The sequence below is a fragment of the Schistosoma haematobium genome, chromosome 2 (assembly GCF_000699445.3).
Source record: "Schistosoma haematobium chromosome 2, whole genome shotgun sequence".
Lineage (NCBI taxonomy): Eukaryota > Metazoa > Platyhelminthes > Trematoda > Strigeidida > Schistosomatidae > Schistosoma > Schistosoma haematobium.
The window spans coordinates 10,265,178-10,289,786 of NC_067197.1; the positions used below are offsets into that span (position 1 = coordinate 10,265,178).

A 24,609-nucleotide genomic window follows, 5' to 3' on the forward strand; every position below is an offset into this window, starting at 1 on the left:
TAAAAGAGTGATGCACAAGGGTATCGTGATACCACAGTGTCGTTGCCAACAAACGAGCCTCATCACTTATTTTTCGGTTAACCTTGAAGGCAAAACTTTGAAGCTTCTGGTGAATAACCGACCTCAAACTTCAAACTTTGCTGGATTAAAGTAGTGAAATTTTCGTTTACTGGGACCCACATCTGGGTAGTAGAACAGTTCTTGGTTTGATAGTGCAGTCTACGATATTCAAAGATGGGTGTTTATAATACTTTGATTAAAGTTTAACAGTATATTTGCCCAGTAATTGATACTAATGTCCAACATCTTTGTCACAAACTTGTATAAACTAACCGATTTCTTTGAATTCTCTTCTTATTATTTCGGTACGCTTTCAGGTAGTTGGTTATGTCGTATGAGTGGTAGTCTGGCCACTCAACAACACTAAGCCTAACCGGTTTTGTTATTATTTGTGGATTCGTGTATCTTGTAATTTGAGTGAGTGCGTTCTTTTCAGACACTAGGGTTCCTGAATATCAGTAGCTATTACACTAACAGGTGGGAGTTTGGTTGGTTTCATGTGATAATAATAAAGTGATAATTGGAGTGTTAATAGAAGACGGTTGCTTTTATAACAACTTAACAATTTGATTAGCTCGTAATGTTTACGAAGATGGAAATAAAAGAATAAAAGAGGAGACGGAGATGATAAAAAAGACAGGAAGTAGTTACCGATATGCGGTAATAACCGTGAAATTATGAGGAATGAATCAGACGCAACTGATCCGGGAAGAAGATAGCAATCCATGGAGAGTTCTTAGATGCATTTAGCATATCCCATTAGTAAGACCATGGCCTCCTTATTCTCTACTGCGCATTGTTGATCAAGATCAACCGATGCTAAGGTGTATTTTGGTGTCCGGTCCTACGTTGTAGCTGACTGACTGTTTTTTGGGCTTTGCTACTGTTGTCCTACCGACATAGGTCGGCTTTCACAACAACTGGTGTTACCGGAGTTGTTTTCATAACTGCGCCACAACTGAAGGGCCTCAGTTAGAACCCAGTTTCCGAGATCAACAGCCATCAGACACTCAGAGTCAATGTAACGGACTGAGTTTCCCGGAAACTCTGATTATCGCAGTGATGTGAGGGCCTACGCTTTGTGAAAGTCGGCGTCACCGTTCGTGAGCCTCGTTTGGACTACGACCTATTAGCTCAGGTGCTTCGTTGATCACTTTGCTGGTTGGTTTTTGGGTGTTTGCTAATCCTCTAGCGGCACTTCTTACTGCCAACAGTTTGTTCAGTATAATTGGATTTGAGAGGACCGTTCAACCAACGGTCTCTGATATCTCAGTAGAGTTTCATCTATGACGTGAACGGAATCTGAAGTCACCCTCAATGAAGGAAGTTTACCGTCTTGTACGTTCTGGGCTGTATACAGGTGGCATAGCTTGGCTAAAGTGATACTCTTTCCCAGGATTGTATAGTATTTGTCTCACAATTTCTCGTCAATGGCTGTCCTATTTCTAATAAGCCACTCTCCAACGCTGAAACATTAAATAAAAACACGGCGACTTTGTGCCCAATTTTTAGCTTTTGGGGAGCTATGATTTCGCTGTTTCCCATCTCAATCTTCACCTACCACTTCCTACTGTTGACAGATAGTGGGGAATTAGTAGTGGCCGATAATTTCATTGGTGTGTGAGCTCAAGTTGTGGTTCACATAGTCATGTGCTTGGTTGAGCCTTTGTTTGACGATATGGGTATGCTGGTGGGGCTGATGCACTTTCTTCCAACGAGGTCTTATGCTTCTATTTTGTCAGTTCCCTTAGTGCATTTTTACTACACAGTGGGGAAACGTACCAAAACCACGTTCAGGAGTGACTTAACACAAACCAATAGTACTGCCTAAGTAAAATAGTGTCGCAGAGGCAGTAAACCTGGCCAATTCAGAATTTATTCGAATGCTGAGCCACTGGTTTTAACGAGCAACGAACATATGATACAATAATCGTTTTTGCGTGGTTTCTCCTTCCTGGTCTGTGTCGCGAGCAGTCTGGAATGACCTCACTTCCTGTTTCTTTTTTGCTTACTAGTACTAGGAGCAGTGACCTGGGTAGTGGTATCACTCTAACTTGGCCAAGAAGGACGGAGATTCCAAACTACGTCAAATGAAGATAATCTACCTTTCTTCCCAAATTGCTAATACCAATCCCGAAGAATTTCATGCCAAAAGACTTCGATTACCGACAGGAATCCACATACATTCGGACAGGTGTAAGGATTGAACCAAAAATATTGAACTGATTATTACACTCGTGGACTCTTAATAACAAGAAAAATAGTGGAAAGGACAGCGGGTAACCAGTATGAAGACTCTGTGTAGGTAGGTTGCCTGTCCATTCACATATGACTCACTCAGAAGCTAATGCGTTCCAAATTATGATTTCGTACGAGTGGAAATATATTCAGCATTATCATGTCATTTATGTTGTCGTAGGCGGGAAAACAGTCATGTTTGCGCTCATACAGTCAATTATTTTTCGTATGATACAACTTTAATTAAAAAAAACTAAATTACGCTGTAAATTTTGTTGTGGGTGCAATTTCTACTGACCATATCATACTGCGTTACATAGAAAACGTATACTACATCCTGGAATGATATCACAAATTGTAGAAAGCTGATTGTTATCCTTGGTTGTGTTGAAGTAGACCGTCACTAAATAATGGAAAAAGGTTTGAGTTTAAACATGTCACAAGTATTCGGAGAATGATAACACTATAACCAGTAACACATTTTATAATCGAAGTATGCCAGCCCAGTGAAATCAAAAGTCAGAGGTGAAGGGGCTCGAAGATATATTTGATAGAATATCGATACATCGAGAGATGACTGATGTAAGCTGGCTAGCGGTTGAAGGAGAAGTGAAGCACGGCGCGGACACTCGCGATCTGGTGAGGATCCATGACCGGGCGCCCTCAACTATGTGAGTCCATTAAAATTATTGTGGTCAGTATCAGATGTGGAAGATTTACAGAGCTATTGATTTTGGGGATTTATTTAACGCTGCAACGGCATCAGTTGACTAAACATTCTTCCCTTGGTTTGTCAGTTCGATATCGACACGGTTCATATGAGAACCAATGTTCTACGAAGAAATCGTTTCTTTAAATGCAAATGATTTACTGACCTTGACTAGTCTTACGCTTCGACAAACCTCTTACACCATGGACATTGCACTAACCTGGTTTACCTTACTATGGTGTGTATTAGATACTTCACGTAGTAATAAGTAAACTGATTAAGTATTTTCTACATCTTTAGTCACCCTCAGAAGGCAATCTCGATTAATTGCAGAACTCGAACCAGCAAACATCAAAGTCAGAATTTTCAGTACAAACGTCAAAACTGTTCTATCATGTAAAGGTGGAAAGTGAGTCACCGCGACAAACATCGTCGAAAAGATACAACTGTTTATAAACAGTTTTCTACTCAAGATTTTCTAAATCAAGTGACCAGATACTACCAACAATGATCTACTCTGGCAGAGAGCAAATCAACTTCCAGCTGAGGAAGAAATTCGGAATGGACACTAGAGGTGAATAGGACACAGATTTTGAAAATTCTTAAGCTACATGATAAAATAATCTCTAACTTGGAACCTTCAAGGTAAAACCAAACGAGGCAGCCGAAAGAACACATTTAGCCGGGAATCGGAGGTGGGCATCATAAGGACGAATAGGGCTTAGAACAACTGGAAAAGAGAGCCTGTGACAAAGTAGGTTACAGATTACTGGTCAGTGGCTCACGTGCAGAATGAAAGAAAGTGAACCTATGGGACACGTTGCTCTCCTTAGTTCATAGTATTATTCTCGTTTATAATATAGGGCCGTCTTCGTGAAAAAACATTCATTTGTAATTGAATTGAACCAGTGTATTGATCATGCAAATCGACTCAACAACTAGTTCATACTAGCCTCACAAGGTCCATAACATCCACGACCGTCCACTGAGCACCTCATTCTTACACAGAACCAATCGGCTTGACCAATCTGCCTTTTTAACTATGAAGGTCAATGTCTAGCCACGACCGGTTGACAGAAGTGGAATATAATTTATTCTCTGTATTCATAGACATCTAAATGTTTCTATTTGCATGATCTATTTTGAGTATTCGTTTAATTTAAAGATCACTGCTGTTCACTAATTTTACCGCTCGTTGTTGAAAACATAAAAGGACATCGATAGTAATAATAATGTTGCTGAAATATATGCTTATTTCAGTTAGTATTCATTCTGTCGATAGATCACGTCAATAACAACTTAGATCTAAAATTCAAGTGTGAGCATATTTAAGGAAAGTATGATTCAAATATACAATAATGCAGGCGAACAAAAACAAATGAGCGGAAATGTATGTTAACTAGAGTGAAAGAAATGGCGAGTTCAATTTTGTTAAACCAAATTCAACATCTATCGTCGGACAGAAGAGCAATATAAGACATTTAGCTGTGACATTTGGTACTATTCACGCCTAAGTGAGTTATTCTAATTTGTGGACGAACTGATTTATTTGTTCTTTTTAAGTCTATTTCAACATATTCGTTTGACCCTGTCTATTATTTGCTTGTAATTATTGTTTTTATATGAACATATACAGTGGTGTGTTTATCTCTAACTCTCTTTGTCCCATACCTTTGCATTGTTATTCCTTATGAATATAAATATTGAGTCATACTTTGTACAACTCAGTTGGTGCATTTACCTTCGTAGCTGTTCATAATCTTCTATTGGCTATTTTTCTCTTATTGTCTGTCCGAGTTGACGGTTGTATAAATAACGTGTATCTATTGCTTCAATTAAAAGTATTTTAGGAGGAAAAGTTATAAGGTTAGCTTAGACAATAGTCCTTGTGCTCAGTCGAAATTCAAAATAAAGTGCTTGGGCAAAGGGCCTTTATAAATTTCAATGTACATTATTACCTAAACAACAGTTACCACTCAATTGCTCACTCAACTATCAAGTCTAAATCGAATTAAGTAGAAAAATTCATACAAATTATAAGAGTTAATAATTACAGCAAACAAAAGTTCCTATTAAAATTGGAATATCATTCAATCATTTCTGGATAGATCAGGCACTATTTATTCGAAAAGCGATATTCAACTCCTTAAAAATATCACTAACATAGATACCAATAGTTACTTGTTGTGACACTGGGTGTTTGCAGTACCGCAAGGATGCTTCAGTTCCCAACCAAAAGATGCATAATTACAGTCAGTTCAAGCAGCATAATCAAAAGGGGGAACGAATCAATATATTTGCCGCCATAACCAAATATTAAGTAAAATAAGGTAGATGTAGTTCAGGAGAAGCAAAAATTCAGTTAGCAATAGATATATTTTCTGTTATATTCCAATGAGTGGAAAAATTGTATTTTTGACGATTCGTGAGAACGTAAGAAAGACGAAAACTGCGATAAATTGTATGTAGAACCATTTCAGCTGGGATCTAACGATCAATGAAATGTATAAATGAAGGGATCAAGAGCAATAAATTACAAAGTGTGTACGTCAAGGGAATTTCGTTTAAAAACACACAAAACTTCCTAAAAGGGTCGTACAGTACTTGGTAATCATTTATTTTATTCCGCTAATCGCTAACGCAAGTTGAGTTTATAAACGTGTTCTGTGTTAATTAGAATATATATTCAGCTAACACTCTCATCCAATAATAGTGGAGTCAGATCGCAGGCCTATTTGTTTAGCAGAGTACTTGACAAACAAACGCACTCACGCACTTTGTCATATAAAAACAGCCAAGGTTACTAGTGAATAATTGGCGTGCACAATTATAGGTGTACGTAATGATTTAGAAAAATTAAGTTACTTTATGTGTTCAAAAATAAAGATGAATAAAGTAAGTGTGTATTGTTCAAGAAGTTGCTGCATACTTCAAATGATCATTTAACAAATTTAAATTGACCAGGGAACTTTTGTTTTGCTTCGTTATAATTTTCAGAAAAAGTTGAAGGTTCAAAACACTTGGTTGCACTAAAAGCTGGATCGGTGGACTGTCTTGTTACATGCCTCAAACTATGTGGCATTAAGTGGTCAAATCTCTAAGAATATGAACGGATTTCTCGCCAAATGAAAGAATATCTTTGCAAGGAAAAGAACAATTTTCTACAAAGAAAAGAGTATTACTCAATTCAATCTGCTCCAGCGGTAAGAAATCTATAAGATCGAAAATATTAAATAGTTGTACAGGATACAACTTCATTGTTAACAGTCACGAGCTACAACCACTCGCACAGGATAACAGTTATCTTCAGTAGTTAAGTCCACTAAAAGTCCGAATAATAGTGACGATAATTGAAATGATGCTAAATTTCTTCTTTTCCCTAACAAAATGATGAGTCGCAGGTAACGGACAGTGAACGGTCTTTTAGCTTTTACGATTGATTTCCCTAAACTAGACAGCTAACCAGAAATAATTTCACTTCTAGTAAATTGTGATATCTGTTTTGATTGATGATTTCTTTTTAATCTACTCCTCAGCCCATTCGAATTCCAAATATACTGCTTTCAGTTGTGCTCATATAGTTCTACATGTCTAAAATGGGAATATTCTGGGAATTCTTAGTTAAGACATCGATTTCATTTCTCCTAATCTTCATATAAACACAACTACATTTCAAAATACATACCTTGCCCACCTAGTGCGTGTATTATTCTGTGATCAGTTCGGTAAAAGGGATAGGGAAATAAATATGACACATCAGAAGTCTGGAACAACAGCTAATTAACAACTATCTACTCTCACTTACGAAGAAATAATGAACGTTATTGGTTATTTATCTGATATCCTCTCACTATTTTCTGATCAATCAATGATCGACGTCCAACTACCAGTCCAGGGAACGCTGATACAAAGCTATATAAAAGAAATTCAGGTATGAGAGAAAGAATGGGGAACTTGAGTATGAAAAACGACCGTCAATAATTTCAGTGTATATTTCTATATATTTCTTCAAACTATTAGGGTTCAGAGTGCATCAGTTTCTACATATTATGTAGCTGACATTATTTTACAGCTGAAATGTTGATTAGTATTCAGTTAAATCTGACTTAATAGTTATAAACAATAACTGCTCATGAACTTCGTTATCAGTGCTCGCTAAAACTATGCTGAAAGTTTCTATGTGAATCTCCCGATTATTTCTGTTGAATAAGTGATGGTGAGATGGTGGAGAAGATTTGTAGCTCAGGTGGATGATTTTGGTGGAGTTTTGTTCTCTGAGCTGGATCCAGCTCAGAGAACAAAACTCCACCAAAAAAAAAAAAAAAATAAGTGATGGTTTCGAGTCCGTTACATAAGATAGGACTTTTGAATCCGTTAAAAGTGTATTCCGGCGTCTTGAATGGACCAGGGCTTGAGAAAGAAGACCATAAACACTCATATTACATTATAATTACAAAGAAGGCGTTCATGAATGTACTAAAAGATTTCCATTTCATACAAGTTACAAATCCTGTTAGTGAAATACAGTATTTTAATAATCATAAGCAATATCTTATTACATGGTGGTTGGAGGTTATTGGAATCTTTAGGTGTTGTTTGAACGGGACTTCGGGACGACTGACTCATGAAATTGACTAAAAGTTAAGAGCCACATTGCATGCTATTTCGGATTGATAAGTAAACCGTATTTAGACTTTCTTCTGTCTCCTAAATATTCCAGTCTGATGTCACCAAGTCACCAAGTCAGAAACTCCATTACCAAGTTAACAGAGTACAATAAAATCACTGGATAAGACAAATTCTTATATGTAAGTAGATATGAGTCTATAACAGCTTGATTATTTGCATTATTGAAGGTGTCTTTAAGTTTCAACAGCTGAAGATTCTCAGTTTTCTTTGCAATAATACCGTCTGGAGCCTTCCTAAGATTACTGTCAATCCCAGGCCCAAATAAAGGGGGATGATTGGTTATGGTATTAGCTACCCCATCCAGTAGAAATTAACCTTGGTAAAATGGTAAAACCATTTAAGCTCTCTTGTGTTCAAGTTACTGTGTAGATTTAGTCTGGAGTTATTAGGAGCGGTTTGGAAATCGTACCGACTGGCCATTCAGCAACCCTCGTCAATAGATTGCAGTGGGTCATAGAAAAGTGCACAGAAAAGAATCCGACCATTTTGATGAGAGATCTGAACGACAGTCGAAATGGACAACACCGGGTGTGAAGATATCACCAGACGACATGAACTGGGAGAAGCGTACAAGAAAGGTGAGAGGTTTGAAACTTATGTGCCTTCAGCAAAATGGTTATAGGTGGCACAATATTCTCCACAAATGCATACACGAAGCTACATGAGTCTCAACGGACCACACTAAAGAGAACCAGATCGATCATATGCACATAGCTAAGAAATTCAGAAGAACAGTTGATGGCGTGAAAACCAAGAGAGGAGCTGAAATAGCTTCAGATCACCACCTGGTAGTTGCCTAGATGAAACCTAAGCTGAAGAAGCATTGGGCAAATGAACAAACAGCGTTGCAATGATTGGATACTGAATTCTTTCGGTATACTGACAAACTCAACAAATTCAAGATAACTGCCAACACCAGGTTCCAAGCCTTACAAGATCTACTCAAAGAAGGGGAAACTACCATAGAGAACAACTGAAAAGAGATCACAGAAGCACTTACTTCAACGCGTCAGGAGGTTCTTGGCCTCAAGGAGTATCGCTAGAAATCGATTTCTGTCGAAACCCTGGCCACAACTTAAGAGAAGAACAAGAAGACAGCAATTAACAACAGGCGAACAAGAGCAGAGAAAGTCAAGGCACAAGCTGAATACACAAACAAACAAACAAGTGAAGAGGAGCGTTAGGGCCAACAAGAAGAAATATGTGGAAGGGCAACGAAAGCTGGAAAACCTGCAAGAGAAGGGCTTATGAGACAGTTATGACACAAAGAAGAAACCGGAAAGAAAATACATTAAACCAGAGAGATCGATCGAGGAAAAAGAGGGCAAGACAATCACTGAGATCAAGGAACAGAGGAACGGATGGGTAGAACACTTTGAGGAACTCTTAAATAGACCAATTCCACTGAATACACTGGAAATCGAAGTAGCAAACACAGACCTTCTTATAGCTGTCACTCCATCAACGATCAAAAAAGTCAGGATGACCATTAGATAAACCAAAAGCGGGAAAGCAGCATGGAGATTTTGGAGGAGGAACAAATTCTGACACACTGAAAGGAAGGATAACTTATCAAAATGCCAATCAAAGGCCATCTCAGCAAGTGCGAAAACATCAGAAGCATCCCACCATTATCAGTACCACGAGTGTTTTCGAAAGAGTGTTGCCGAACCGGACAAAAGATTCAGTAGACTCACAAATGCGTGACCAACTGGCTGAATTCCGTAAGGATGAAATCGTGACACTATGTATCATCGTTGAACAATCAGCTGAATGGAATTCGGTACTATGCATCATCTTCCTTGACTATGACAAAGCATTTGATAGCGTGAATAGGAGAACTTTATGGAAATTTCTTCGACACTGTGGTGTACCTGTGGTGACTTTCACCATCATAAGGATTTTTTGTGACGGACTACACTGCAAAGTCACGAATAGGCGGCTAACAAATGAATTTCAAGTAAAAACCAGTGTAAGCAATGCTAGCACTTCAACCAACCATTACATATGAATTTGAATTCCCCTTGTTGCGCAATCGAGTGGGTATCTAAATTCAGTGACCAAGTAGATAAAACAGTGGTATTTGAAGTGATTGGTATTGAGTTTGAGTCGTAGAGTAAGTATCAACTCTGGGATGCAGGTACATCCATCTGACTTGTCTTAAATGGAACGAAACGCAAATCCCCTGTTCCACTGCTAAGCATATCCCATCTCTTCTACCAAAAATAATTAGCTTTGGTTTGATCTCAGTTTCAAAGTGATAAATTCGACATCATTCATTTGTCTGTGCAGATAGGCAGAGAAACGACTTATTAAATATGGTTAGACTCATATCACAGACATGAACCAAAGAGAGAACAGCAGTTAGTTTCTCACAAGTATTTTAATTAGAATACACGAAATTCACATGTTTATTCATTGGGAATATTCTATGTACACTTTAGCTAACTGTTGAATGCTTTAGCGCGTATAACGAGTTTGATTGCCTTTTGTATAGGTTTGAAGTATAATCTTCAAAACCTTCATGTGTTTATTCTTATTAATATGTCTTGAACGGTTGTTCGTTTTGTGACGATTCAAACCTAACAAATATTCTTGAATTAATGGGCTCTATACTTTACTCTGTGGAGTTAGATAGAACATTGTAATGTTTCCCGAGTATCGTCAAAGTTGAACTAAAGTGGACTGATTAATGCATATTATGAAACTGGAAAAAGTAGAAGTGGGTTTTCTTTTGTACACACTCGCTACGCATGCGAAACAATCACTTACTTGGTAAACTTTTGTCTGCTCTTTTAAACATCATGGAAGCAAAGTAGCCTGCCAACCCTGTTAGAGTAAACAGCTGTAGACGGTTATGAATTGGCGTTCCTTTGACGTAAGATTACGTTGTTAGGGGATTCATATCATTCTCGTTCGACACCAATAGTATAACATCTACAAGAGTATTTTTCGGGAACTATGGACATTTAATTAGGCTAATCGGTTTCACCTGAGTGATGTAGCTAGAACAGCCCAAACGGAAATGTGGTTATAGTTGATCCAACTTTGTGGATGAAAATGAAAAATTTCAAAGTGGACCATAGACCAAAGGTAAGATGGAAATGAAGATAATTAACTGGGAGTCGACATCGAATAAGTTCGGACAAATGAGCCAAATTGATTAACTTGGCCTAAATTAATGTAAATATGTCTTTCATTAGATATAAAAAGTAGAGGTTTCTGCTTCCCAATACATCACTAATTTTGAATTGTGTCTTTCACAACATGACGTAGATAGTTTAGAAGATTATATATTTTTTCTCACTGATTTAATCAATAACACAGATATCGGTCGTCTGACACCGAATCTTACCAAATACTACGACTCTTTTGTCTGATAGTCCTTGAAGCCAGTGTTTTTCGAATAAGTGACATATATTGGTATTCATATGCATTATAAATTCATTTCGATGGAGTGGCGTATAATGAACCTCAATAACGTAATCAATCAGTGTCATTTAAAGTATTGCTGTTGAGTAAGTTCAGTCCTTATTCAGTAGATGTTCGGAGATAGCAAAAATGAAATCAGTGTATACTACTCATGGGATAAACAATTAAAGCATAAATACACCTTATTATTTAATATCTTTTGATTCCTAAATTAACGACAGAAGAAGAATATTTCTGAGTTTTAGATACTATTACTACTCATAATAATAATAATAGTAGTAATATTAATAATAATATAGTGAACGAAGACTTGATGAGGAAAATTGTTATTTCTTTATGGCCCGCTAGTTATCACGTGATATATCCGCCAGTCTAAACACGACTTATACAACTTAACACGGTGCCAAACCAATGACGTTCGACCAGTATGAGCAGCCTAGCGTTCTTATTGGTCCTATGTTCGCCTAGCCCGTCCACTTGAGTCCAGAACACCAATACCAGCTTCCACTATGCGAATACATTTATTTCAGACATATTGGGTTTATATATCAACCAAACAGACCGTAACGCACCATAAAATAGGAAATAACATTCATACACAAATAAACCAATAAGTGGCTGTGAACGTGGAAGACGATAGTTAATAAACTGAGCATAATTTAGGAACAGTAAATCTTGCAATAATAATATATAGGTCAAAATGAAGCTTATAACAAGATGAATATAAATATACATAATCTAATAACTGAATATTTATACCATAGGAATATATAGATAATATTAGTCCATTATTAGGTCTCGGAAGTTACTCGTAATTCAATCTTCTCCAAGATATAGCAAAAATCAATTACTTTTTTCGTGCAAAGTTACACAGTGCCTTCATAAAATATGAAAATTGTACATTAAATACATTATTTGCTGATTTTCCTTCAGTTGTCCTTTATATACTTCATGATTTTTTTAAAATTCTGTTGTTTATACAATTGCTCTTCCTCTTCCTTCCTCTTCACTTCATTTCATGCTTCTATTGGTAAGGATTCTATTTTCAATTCCTGCTCTATACTACTTATGTCTGTCCGCATAATTAACGCACGCTACCATTACAGCCAGTAACGATAAAAATAATGTACATTATAATTCTTTGTGAGTATAATATTACGATAGCTCTAAGAATAACAACTGAATTATTAAATGAACAATGTTAAAAAAAACCTGTCACAAAAAAATAGGTGAGTAAAAACTGGCTTCCTTCTGGCAGTTATAATTTTGATAAACACTTGAACATAAAACAGATTCAGAGCTGTTTATTTCACTTATCATAGCCCTATGATTTATATTCTTGATTTCCGAATTTTTTGTTTGATTACGCAAATTTAATGTCACAGAAGGTCTTTGGTGCACGTAAAGTGACAGGTCTTAAATATTTTAACCATATACCTGAACATATAGATCAGTTTACGGATAATAATTTAATAGGTGTTTGTCATCATAAAAAGTTCAGCTACAATATGTTTCCATTTAATTTTAAGATATCACGTTACAATTCACTGTTCGTATTTGTTAAGCAACCTTTTCTGATAATCTCATAAATCAATTAGATAGTTGAAACATTACAAATAAACTGAAGTTTATATGATATTATGTGACAAAATATTAAAGTCTAACCACGGGATTACTTTCATATTACTTTTTAAAAAACATGGAAGGATATCAAAGAAATAGGTATTCAAATATAGTCAAAAGGTACTTTTTTTTAAGGATATGTACATGGAATACAATATCATATTCAATGTTAAAGAGTAATGGTTCTTTAGAAAGATCCATCTTTAGAAAACAAACATGGAATGGCCAGCTAACCAACTTATATAACTGGGTTCCGTTTAGTAGGAAGAGAAACTTCATCCATTCTTTATGTTATCGAATACATCAGATATGCAGTACGGAGTGCATTAACGAAGAACTTGAATTCCTCCAGAAAACCTTGACGGAAAATGGTTACCCAGAACGGTTCATAGAAAAGAATATGAATAGAAGTAGTTACGACAAGAAATCTAGTTGTTCCATTCCGAAGCAAAACCTTTATATAAGTCTGGAATTTAAAGGTGATCGAACACCAGACGTAATCAAAAACCGTCTAACAACAACTATTAGAAGAACATTTAACGCCGCTAAACTGCGAATAACCTTCACTAGTAGGAACTTATTTTCTGTATCCATAAAAGATAAGCTTCCGTGTCTGGTCGCCTCCATGTGCATCTACCAGTCCACCTACTCTTGTGGAGCAAGGTACATTGGCCGTAGCCAGTGCTCGCTTTCAACTCGGATACGGGAACATATTCCAGCTTGGTTCTATAAGGGGGAAAGGAAAGCAGTTAGTAGTTCTATACTGAAACACCTAATCGACTATAACCATTCTAAAGATCTACAAATTGATTTTAAGGTTGTTTATATGATTGGTTTAAATCTACCCAGATTTCTTTGTATCCAACTCTTAAAAATAGCCGAAGCTCTTACCATCCAGGAGCTTAAACCAGAACTATGCGTACAAAAGAAGTACGTCTTATCGTTATCGTTACCTTGACCTTAATTATTTTGATTATCCTATCATTATTATTATTTCACAGATTGAAATCATGAGTCAGTTAAAACTAGACCACCATTGAAAACCTGGAAGCACTGGACGGCCGTTTCGTCCTAGTATGGGACTCCTCAGCGGTGCGCATCCACGATCCCGCACCACTTGGGAGGAGTCCCATACTAGGACGAAACGGCCGTCCAGTGCTTCCAGGTTTTCAATGGTGGTCTAGCTTCAACTGACTCATGATTTCAATCTGTGAAATTTCTAAAAAATCTCCACAAAACCCATTCTGATTATTATTATTATTATTATTACTGCATTCCCCCTTTACTTATGTCTTATATTCTCATTGTTTTATTCGTAAATGCTCATTATATCACCTTATTTATTTTTTGCATCTCTATGACCTTTAATTATTATAAAGCATTTTAATTATCTTATTATATCCACTAAATCTATCGTTATCATTCATATTACGTAATCTAGTATTAGAATCTTTCTATTACATCATCTTGGTTAATTGTGTTCACACTTTCTCACGGAATTAGTACTTTTTCATGTATATACGATTGTATAGCTTGATAAAAAAAATTCGTTGAAAAGAGATCCCTTCGCTGAACTTCGTGTTTTAATTGTAGAATAGTTTTATACACTTTGTCACCTTAATCATGATTACTTCTTACGCATTTGTACTACAAATTGTCAACATTTCTAATTTCAGCACGATTTATATATGATCCTTAACAGTTTTGAACTAAGAAAATATGAGGAATAGAAGAATATTTAAAACAAAATAAAAACTGTTTATTAAATTCTTTATTAAAATTAGTTAAGTAAAAGTTAATACGTTTAGTTAAAAGAGTAAAAACAAAAGTGTATGGCCTAAGGGTCTTTTTCATCGATTATTAGCAAATTTCTATGTAAGAAAAAAAAAAGAAACAAATGGGAAAACTTTAAGAAAAAGGGATTTCAAAGAAGAAAAAAAATATTTCCCATACTAAATACTCGAATAATAATAAGTGTTTATAATATGAATTGTTGAAATCATTTTTTAAAAGGGAAAATTGCTTTCGTAATTATTTATAACTATAGAATTGTAAAGATTGTTGAATTTTTTCGTTGAGATTATGAATCGATCACTATTAGACCACCACTGAATACCTGGAAGTATTAGACAGCTGTTTCATGCTAGTATGGAACTTTTTGGCAATGGACTCTATAACAGTGGAATTTATCTAAGATTTGTAGTATGTCGTTAGTATGTATCTGTTGTTTGTCAATCACTAAATGATTCATATAAAATTATTTGACTATGCTATCAAAAGGTGTACATTTGAAACTCAAACCAGAAATTCTTATTTCATGAAATTTTTATCGTTGTGATCAATATCATGAGTGAAAAGCTGATGAACTAGAAATCTCAATGGTTGAGTAATGAGCAGAACAAAAACGCATAGAATATTAAAAACATACATATTGTAGGGTATGTTGTTTATGTTGACAGATATAAGTATTATTATTATTATCATCAGCTTTATTCAATATTATATTTTTGGTACAATATAGAATTCTCAGCGTAAAGTATTTCAACAAGTTTCCGTTTCTTTCTTCTTGGTCGGTCCTGGCGATAAATATTGAGTGATCGCCAGTTAGATGTTAGCAGTTCAGTAAATGAACATCTGAATAATGTGCTTTCTTTTCGCTGCATATTGCCAGCAACCACATTGGCTCTTATTGAGTTTTTTGTAACTTTGACAACGAAAGGTTGTACAATTTTCAGAAACTCAGCAGAATACATCATGCGATTAATAAACATATTAATATATTAAAACAAACAAAAATAGATAACTTGTTGAAATATCTGGATGGCAGGAACAGGTAGCCCAGATGCTCAAGCAAGCCGCCCTTGTAACATCAGTTTGAAGTAGAATGCCTGACAGCAGAAAATTGAGAAGATCGAATTAAGAAGAACAAGAATATAAACAGAGTGTAAATATCATAACAACAAGAATAAGGTAACGATGAAGTTTATCAGAGACAACTGCTAAAAGATGTACAAATGAAGTATATTATGTATGATTTTCATATTTTAAGAAGTCACTGTAATTTTGCATTCAAAAGAAAAACATTCTACTATTAAAGACAGAGAGTCATTGAAAATTAAATTGAATATGAATTTTTCAATGATGTACAATCAGTAATACATCAGTCTAAAGAAAAGTGACAATCTGAAATTTTTATTTTATGGTAGATTAAACCTATTTTTTTGAACATTATACCGAAAAGCAATGATGGATAGTGGCTAGCCGTGGAATCCAGGATGCGCGTTTCGTCCCATTTGGGACCCGTCAGCTGGATGTACCTGCATCTCAAAGTTGATATTCACCCTGGAAGTCGAACCCAGTACCATTCGCTTCAAACGCCATCACGTTATCAACTCAGCTACTGAGTCCTGATAGTCACTTGCTTGTGCAATGGGGTGAATTTAAATTCACTTGGTATTGTTTGGTTTGTATCTTCTCATTGAGTTTTTTAAGACTGTAATTGATCAGTGCGTTATTGGCATATGTGCATACTGTGCATATGCCTCGATATTGCCTTAATTATACCGAAAAGGCATTTCAGTCATATGCTATATGTATATGTATTACAATTTCTTTCTTTCGCTTTTGTAGTCAATATGATTTGTGATATGAAACTATTTTGTAAAATAAGGAATAAGTTTTTAATATCCATTTTTATACTGAAAAGAAAGTAAGAAATAATACTGTCAAATGTAGTTGTTAATATTAAACTATGTATAAATAATTTATCTTAGATATTCTTACATTCATATCATTCCTTAAATCATTAATACAAGCTTCAAAACTTCCAACAGTTTATAGAGAAATGATCCTATCATATGAAATAATGATGCTTATCATATATGGGTTTCTACTTTTTCAACAGTATTATTTATTTATTTATTTATTCATAATACTCCATAACTTTGATGTGAAACAAGACTCATTTGGTCACACTTGAAATTAAATTCGATTTAAATTATTTTTTTTAACGTTTGGATTAAAAGTATTAAAGAAGCATTTTCTAATCTTAAATGGAAGAAAGCAGATTAAAAGTATGGTTTCCAGATGAAATGAACGATTGGAAAAAGAAAAAGAAACTCAGATTTTTCGGTATTCATTTTTAAGCATGAAACAGGATGAACAAATCACGTTATTATCAATTATTTATATGTAAATATATTCTGATTTGTCTCCTTTAACTAATATACATACGATTTTCTTACCTTACGTAACGATGCATTACTGATTGTAATTATCAAGAACAATTTAGTCCTTGTTTCAGTTTGTAACCATGTTATACTAAAAATGTTGTTATTAAATATTATAAACTAGATCGAATTGTTCGTCATTAAGATTTATGTTCAAAACTTGAATGAATCTGTATAGAGACAATCAAATATACACCTAAAAACTCCAATGTGACTGATATTTTATTTAAGTCATAATTGAGTTTTAGGTTATATGAAGACAGTTACAGATATTGTGCTAAGCCTTATTGGTGAAAGAAAGTCTTTTTTACTTTCTATTAGGTCTATTAAAGTTCTTAAAATAATTGTTTAACATAGTTTATAATTAATTCAGTTACACATGTGAATATCAATCTGGAGTAGTTGAAACTATTGGTATTACATATATAACCAAATTTTCAATCTTACAAAACATCCTTGGTATCTAATATCATAATTTTAAATGTTTCTTTCCTACCGTTTTAACTTTACCATCCATGTCTACCTTAATAGCTGTTCTTTCATTTATGATTGGTCAATTCTAACTAGCCAATAATCATGCTTACTAGAGCAATATTCATTGGATGAAATCCAGGCCCCATCATAATCACAGTTAGCTGAATTACAACTAACTCATCTACACGGATAATTTACTGGGTTTTAAAATTCTTTATTATTTTAGCATTGATAGTGTTCAATTTCCCATTTTCTTTTATGTAAAAGATAATCATATTTATAATATCAAAAACACAGAAGTCTCACTCAAAAGTCCCTTTATTGATTTTGTGCTCTTTAGGTAGGACAATGTGAGCTCCTGGGACTAAAAAAAATCATTTAAAATAAGTAACATTCAAATCGATATTTATTGATTATTTAAAGATAAATGGAGAGGAAGTTACTTAACACTTCCACAAACATAAGACATTATTTAGAGAACTACCAAAAAATTTATTTACCTTTTAAAATACATGTATAAAATACAATGTAATAATAACTTGAAATTCCTAAATAATACGAATAAACGTGATAAAAATAACCCATCAGAAATTAACAATATAATGGATAATTCACAAGTCAATTTAATACATTATGAGAATGATAGAAACTGGATATTATGGCGTAATTCTACGCTACTTTTATTGATTCTTTGTACTGGTATTTTTATATCCATTGATATTTATACAATATCTGATAGAAAGTATAGTTTAAATTGGAATAATTATGGAATCGATGAGTCATCAGTAATAATTAAGAGAACAATTAAAAATATTATTGAAAAAGACAAAGATAGTAGTACAGTGGATTTCATGAATGATCAGTCTATACATTGGAATATTAATGATGATGATGATAATAAAATGAATGAAACTTTGATAAGATCTCACTATTCAAATCCTTATAGATTAAAAAACTACATGAATAGTATTACAAAAACATGTTTAAATATGGAATCTATTGATTGGAATATGATGTTATGGAGAGACAAAGGAAACTTTTATAATGAACGTAAGTTTCTCTTAAATTAATAAAAAAGTGGAAGATATATTGTAATTTGTAATTTTATTGATGAGGCCGATATTTAACTCTAGTGATCATTTTTGATAGTTTTTTGTGTTTTTTGTGTGTGTGCTAAATCGTTTAATTATAGATGTTTCATTATTGTTCTGTACACAATTATCAACACCTATTTTAAGGATAAGGTGGGCTCTTTAAAACTAATAATAAATTATTAGCAGCACTTCTCAAAATCCAGTATGTTTACAAAGTAGGTATAAGGTTAGATGTCCAGAACGAACGGAAGCTCTGGGATTAAATTATTTTGCACATAGAACATATAGTAGCTGACCCTATTAATTATTCGCATCACCTCTCTTATCTTTTGCCTTGTCTCGCCTCTATTCAACCTGACTATAAATATTGGGTAACCCTTAAGTTGAATTGGCTCACATGCCTTCTCTACCGCACGTCATTTTGTTTCATTCTCTTTTCTTTGCTCTCTTCACTTCATTTTTGACCGTGTGTTTGCATTAACGATTGAATGCAATACACGTATTCAAAATTAATTATCATATTTGACTTATTTAATTCCGTTATTCACCAACTCGATTTAAGTCGATGATTATATATGAGGATAGCCGGCATGTATATTTCGACAATTATTAACATGCGATCAAATTAGAGTCAAATATTCCAGGGCTACTAAGAACATAAAGTTATTTAAAACCACTTATAAAATATTTGTAACAAAAATCAGTGATGTCAGTTCTTCGTAAATCACACATCAACAAACAATCATGAATATATGGCACACAAATTCTAATAACCTAACAAATCTACATAATTTATAAATAAATTAACTTTTCTGACGTTTGGTGACATAGTATAAGCCACTTCTTCAGAGTATAAATAACTAAGTCAAAATTAATCCAAGCTATTATCATTAAATTATCAAGTCAAACATTGATAATGATACCTATATAAGTTAGGGTTAGGGTTTTATGTATATATATATATATATATATATATATATATATATATATATCAAATATTCAAAAATGAAGAATATTTAAGTGAACAATTGTTTTCAATAACTTCATCATCAGGCTCTACAGTTATAAGTCCATAATAATATTTTACACAGGCCAAAAATAAGGCAAGTATTATTGAATTTAACAATGTTATGTGTTAGAAATGCTGAACGTTTACATCTGTTACGATATATATATACCTCAAAATTGTAATATTTGACAAATTAGAAAGGTCATTCAATAAAGGTCAGGATGATTTACAGTAAAGTATTCAATCACAATAAATAGAGAATAGTATTATAGCAAAGTTGAAAATGCAAAAAAAAATTTTGTGTGAACAAAATGCATAGTACGTGAAATTAATCTTGTCAATTGAGATAATAATAATAAGATTGTTGTGTGAATATAATATATAATAAGGGGGGAATGTTATCAAGGTAATTACGATAAACGAATTGGGAATGATGGATGTGAAGATTAAGATAGAGATAATCAAATACTCAACTACATTTGTATAAATTAATATTCCACTGATTCTATCTAATCTGATAAGTATAGAAAACATTTATTTGTTATTCAATATAGAAATGAGTAGGAAGATATATATATATATATATCTCATTAAATCCTGTTTTGTTCATTTTTTTTCAAACAGAATGTGATAAGATCAACTACAATTTGTTGTTGTTGTTGATGATACAGAAAAAAAGAAATATGTCAAATAATAATGATTATCTTAAAACAATTCACTCATTTAAGAGGAGGGTGTTATGATTTAATGAGAGAAAAAAATATTCATTTCAACCAGTGATTATATTAAAAAAAGAAAGAAAGAAACATCAAAGAGATAACATAAACTAATTATTGAGATCATGAACCGATTGATGTTAGACCACCACCTTTGGAAACCTGGAAGCACTAGTCTAACATCAATCGGTTCATAATCTCAATCAAAAACTTAATAATCTCCACAACCCCTATACTAGTAATAAACTAATTACTTGAAATAAATAAATATTGATTATTACTTTCAGGAAATAGTTCCTATTTTTTTTGTTGATTTATGATTCAGATTCATAAATATCAGAATAAGATTTTTAATTGATTTCATTAAAAAGTTAATTTGAGTATTGAATTGAAATAGTAACCTTTTTCTTTGCTAAAAATGTAAATCATTTGTAAAGCTTATTAGTTCTTTGTAACTATGGATTGGTTTTCTTATACTCATTTTTAAATGATTACTTTTAATCTTGATGAATTATTTCACTTATTTTAACACAATACATATCTAATAATTGTTTCAGCTCTCAGTATAGATTCTGAAATGATTATGAACTTGACTGAAGATTTTAGACAAAACTAATTAATAGAATCAGGAGGAGTTTTGTGGAGATTGTATCAATTTCAACAGTTCAGATCATAAGTCAATTGAAGCTAGACCACCGTTTAAAACCTGGAAGCACTAGACGGCCGTTTCGTCCTATTGTGGGACTCCTCAGCAGTGTGCATCCACGACCCAAGACCTGTCAGTCTCGTGCCAGGTGCTTAACCAGTATACCAGTGAGCCGGCACCCAGCGGTGTTAATGCCTAACTTCAACTAGTCCGCGAAATTGAGCGACACATCCACCATTGTCATTAGTGAGTTACTATCTGTGCTTCCAGGTTTTCCATGGTGGTCTAGCTCCAATTGACTGATGATTTCAACTGCTGAAATTAATCAATAGTATCTTATTTGATATAAATAATCTAGTTTAAAAACAAATTTGACCTTTCATCATCATTCAGTAGAAGTACATAGTAAATACGAAACCAAGTCATGAAGGCTAACCGATGAATCTCTACAAATACTTATTTATCATATAATTCAGAGAACACATGTTGATGAGAATAGTCAAACAGTCAGTCAGAGACTAGGTGAAAAAAAGTTCATCAACCATTAACCATATAAAGCAGACAGTACGTTTTTACTCCTTACGAACACAGACTAGTAACTCATTAACATAATCGTAAAAATGTATTCTAGTATTACTATTGTAAAATGTAATCTAATTATAAAATGGAATCCAAGTATAAAAAGAATTTTACGTATTTTTACACACTGAAAATTCCCCACTATTTCAAAACAAAAAAAATACAATCAAATAAAAATCACAATAAGATATGATTGGAGATCGTATTCATTGTATTCAAACACATGATATTGTAGTGAATAAAATCACAAGTGCGGACAATCGAATGCATTTGAACATAAAATTACAGAACATCTCACTAAAATCTGAGAACCATATAGTAAGTCGTTAATTTGCAAAATATCAATCCATCATCTCAAACTTGACTGTTCCTGTTGCAAATATCAATCCATTGTCTCGAATTTCATTGTTCATGAGTTCCGTTCTCATTCTTTCCTCATCGACCTTCTACTAAAATACATTCTATGCCTGAACACCGTTATATACTACATGTGTGGAGATAAGTAACCCACACCACAGTATCACATAAAAGCCATTTAGTTAGTTAACTTAATAGTGACATTACAAACTGATTAAATGAATTCGATAAATAAAACCAAGTGATCACCCAACATTAAAAGAATTGTCCTAAAATAGATTTAGCAATAATAATAATAATTGTCTGATGAAAACTAAATGAACGGCCAAAAGTGATTAAATTAAACATGCAAATCTCATTAAACAGTGTATTTACTTTGTTTTTTTTATTCTCTTTATCAAAATCAAATTTAATAGTAATAGCATATATGATACAGTGATGGAAATAAAACAAAAAAATATCAGAGGTAGATATATAAGTGGAGAAGATTTATAGTTCAGGTAGAAGTCTACCTGAAGTAACATTACAGTACCATGTATTCAAATAGTGAAAATAAATAATAAAAGAACTGGTTTTCTTTTTTATACTTTTTCACATTGCATGTATATTTACTCTTGAGTTAACTTAAGATTTTAATAAAATCTACTAATCTTTTTCAATAAAACAAACAAACAAAAACTGCCAAATTTAAAGAAACTAGTTCATTTTAGTCTAATGAAAATCTAATGTCAACGTTCTCAGTAATAGACAATGTAGAAAAAAGAGGGACGAAGTAGTTTTTGTATATTGTGTTTTGATGAAAACGTAACGTAAAATAAGACGAAATTATTCATTTTTTTGTTGTTGTTGATTTCATTATGAGGTAATAAAACAAAAAAAGTATCAGAGGTAGATAGATAAGTGGAGGAGATTTGTAATTCAGGTAGAAATCTACCTGAATTTTTGCTGATGAAGTCGTTCGGAAGAACGATGAAAGCTCCACGAATAAACCATCCAGCTTGTAGTGTCGGTTATTATGTTAAGCTCATATACCTTATTCTAGCTTTCAGACAGCCCATTCTATTCATTCTACTTGCGTCACATTCTGACCTTGTTATTTATTCGCTTATCAATCTTGACCGTTTTTATATGAGCGTGTAAGTGCGTGTGTGTACATTTCTTATCCCATTACTCATCATATGTCTGTAACTTTTGTGTAACTATAAACATTAATTAACGCTTGTTTAAATGGGAGTTGGTTTACCCACCATCACCACTGAGCGTCGTTTTGCTTCTCTCTATTCCATTCGCTTCATGTACAAAATATATGTATTCACAAGTCCATTCTCGTTGTTTGACTTATTTAATTCCGTTATTGATTAACGCGATTTAAGTCGATGATTATATACGAGGATAGGCGATAACAAACATTCATACAATCTAATTGGAGTCAGATCCACGGGCCACTAAAGGCTCACAGAACAAAACTCCATCAAAAAGAAGATAGATAAGTTTCGAAATATATTTTGTATAATAGCATTGAAGAATGAAATCAAACATATCATAATTGATTTGTGAGTTTTTAGGGTTGTAACGAGTTGCAGTATCATTGTAATTAGCGAACACTCAAGTAAAGACAACCAATTTACTATTTAACACAAAATTACAGAACCTATTAGTAAAATATAAAAACTGTACATTGAATACTTCATTTGTAAAATTCTATTTCTATTTTCTTCAAGTTGACCTTCATAGCCTTCTGTTGCAATTCATTTCTCTTCTAATTGGTGTTACATACTACTTATGTCGACAGACATAAGTAGAATAAACCACATACCGTCTCTGATAATAACTATAGATGGTAATAGTTAAAGTTGTAACGGTGACTTTAAAAATGTTCACTTAATACGAGATATTAATACTGCTTCTGAGTTTGGAATTCTGCATATATTGATTTGGGTTCAGTAGGTTACTCATTTGACTGTTGAATCACAACAGAAACCTTTTTTATAATGGACGCTGAATAATTCTAGCTAATCATAACTCCGTACTTAGTGACACTGTGATGAGAAATATTGGTCTCCTGATTGTTTACCGTTTTATTTCGGATCTACGTATATATTGACAGTATAGTTCATATTTGACACTGTAGTAATGTTCTTATTAGCTACTTTATTGTTTACATCTGTGGTGCGTGCTACTTATATTGATATAAGTAGTATATGACGCGAGTCGGGAATGTAATGTCTGGCAGCAGAAGATAGGGAAGATCAAGAAAGGAAGAACGGGAATAGAAAGCAATTAGTATAGAAATGCAAGAACAATCAAGGTCGAGATAATTATTGAACATTTTGCAAATTAAGTATTATAGTATGGTTTTCTATTTTACCAAGTCACTGTAATTTTGTGCTAAATACAATTTGGTTGCCCTCATCTGTGTTCTCCTTCACTACACATCTTTATTGTCCAGTATTGTTATTCACTAATCTTTCCAATATAAATGTTAAGTTATTTTCAATAAAACATAATTGGAAATAAACAATAAGTAACAATCTTCCATATACATTATCTAATGTGAATCTGCAAAAGTTTAACTCTAAACCTACATTCTATACTCATTTATCATGTAGATAATAAACAGTTAATAATTCCTTTTTATATTCAATTATCAATTATTTGTAATTTCAATATGAACATAATAATAATTATCAAATCAAATGTAGATTACTTTGTCCAATAAAGGAAGCATCATTATTCAAATGTCTTTTGCTTAGT

The 24,609-nt window shown here is 33.4% G+C and overlaps 1 protein-coding gene across 2 annotated transcripts in view; it reads left to right on the forward strand.

The window, feature by feature from the left end:
• Positions 1-17,642: 17,642 nt before the first annotated feature.
• MS3_00006174 (uncharacterized protein) overlaps positions 17,643-24,609 on the forward strand; it is a gene marked incomplete at its 5' end in the record, with an annotated part of 262,766 nt that continues 255,799 nt past the window's right edge. The window contains one exon of one of the 2 annotated variants that reach the window (XM_051214294.1): positions 17,643-18,504. In XM_051214294.1, the coding sequence (XP_051067445.1) occupies positions 17,967-18,504 (538 nt within the window). The remainder of the gene's footprint in view (positions 18,505-24,609) is intronic. The other variant, XM_051214293.1, reaches the window with a different exon arrangement.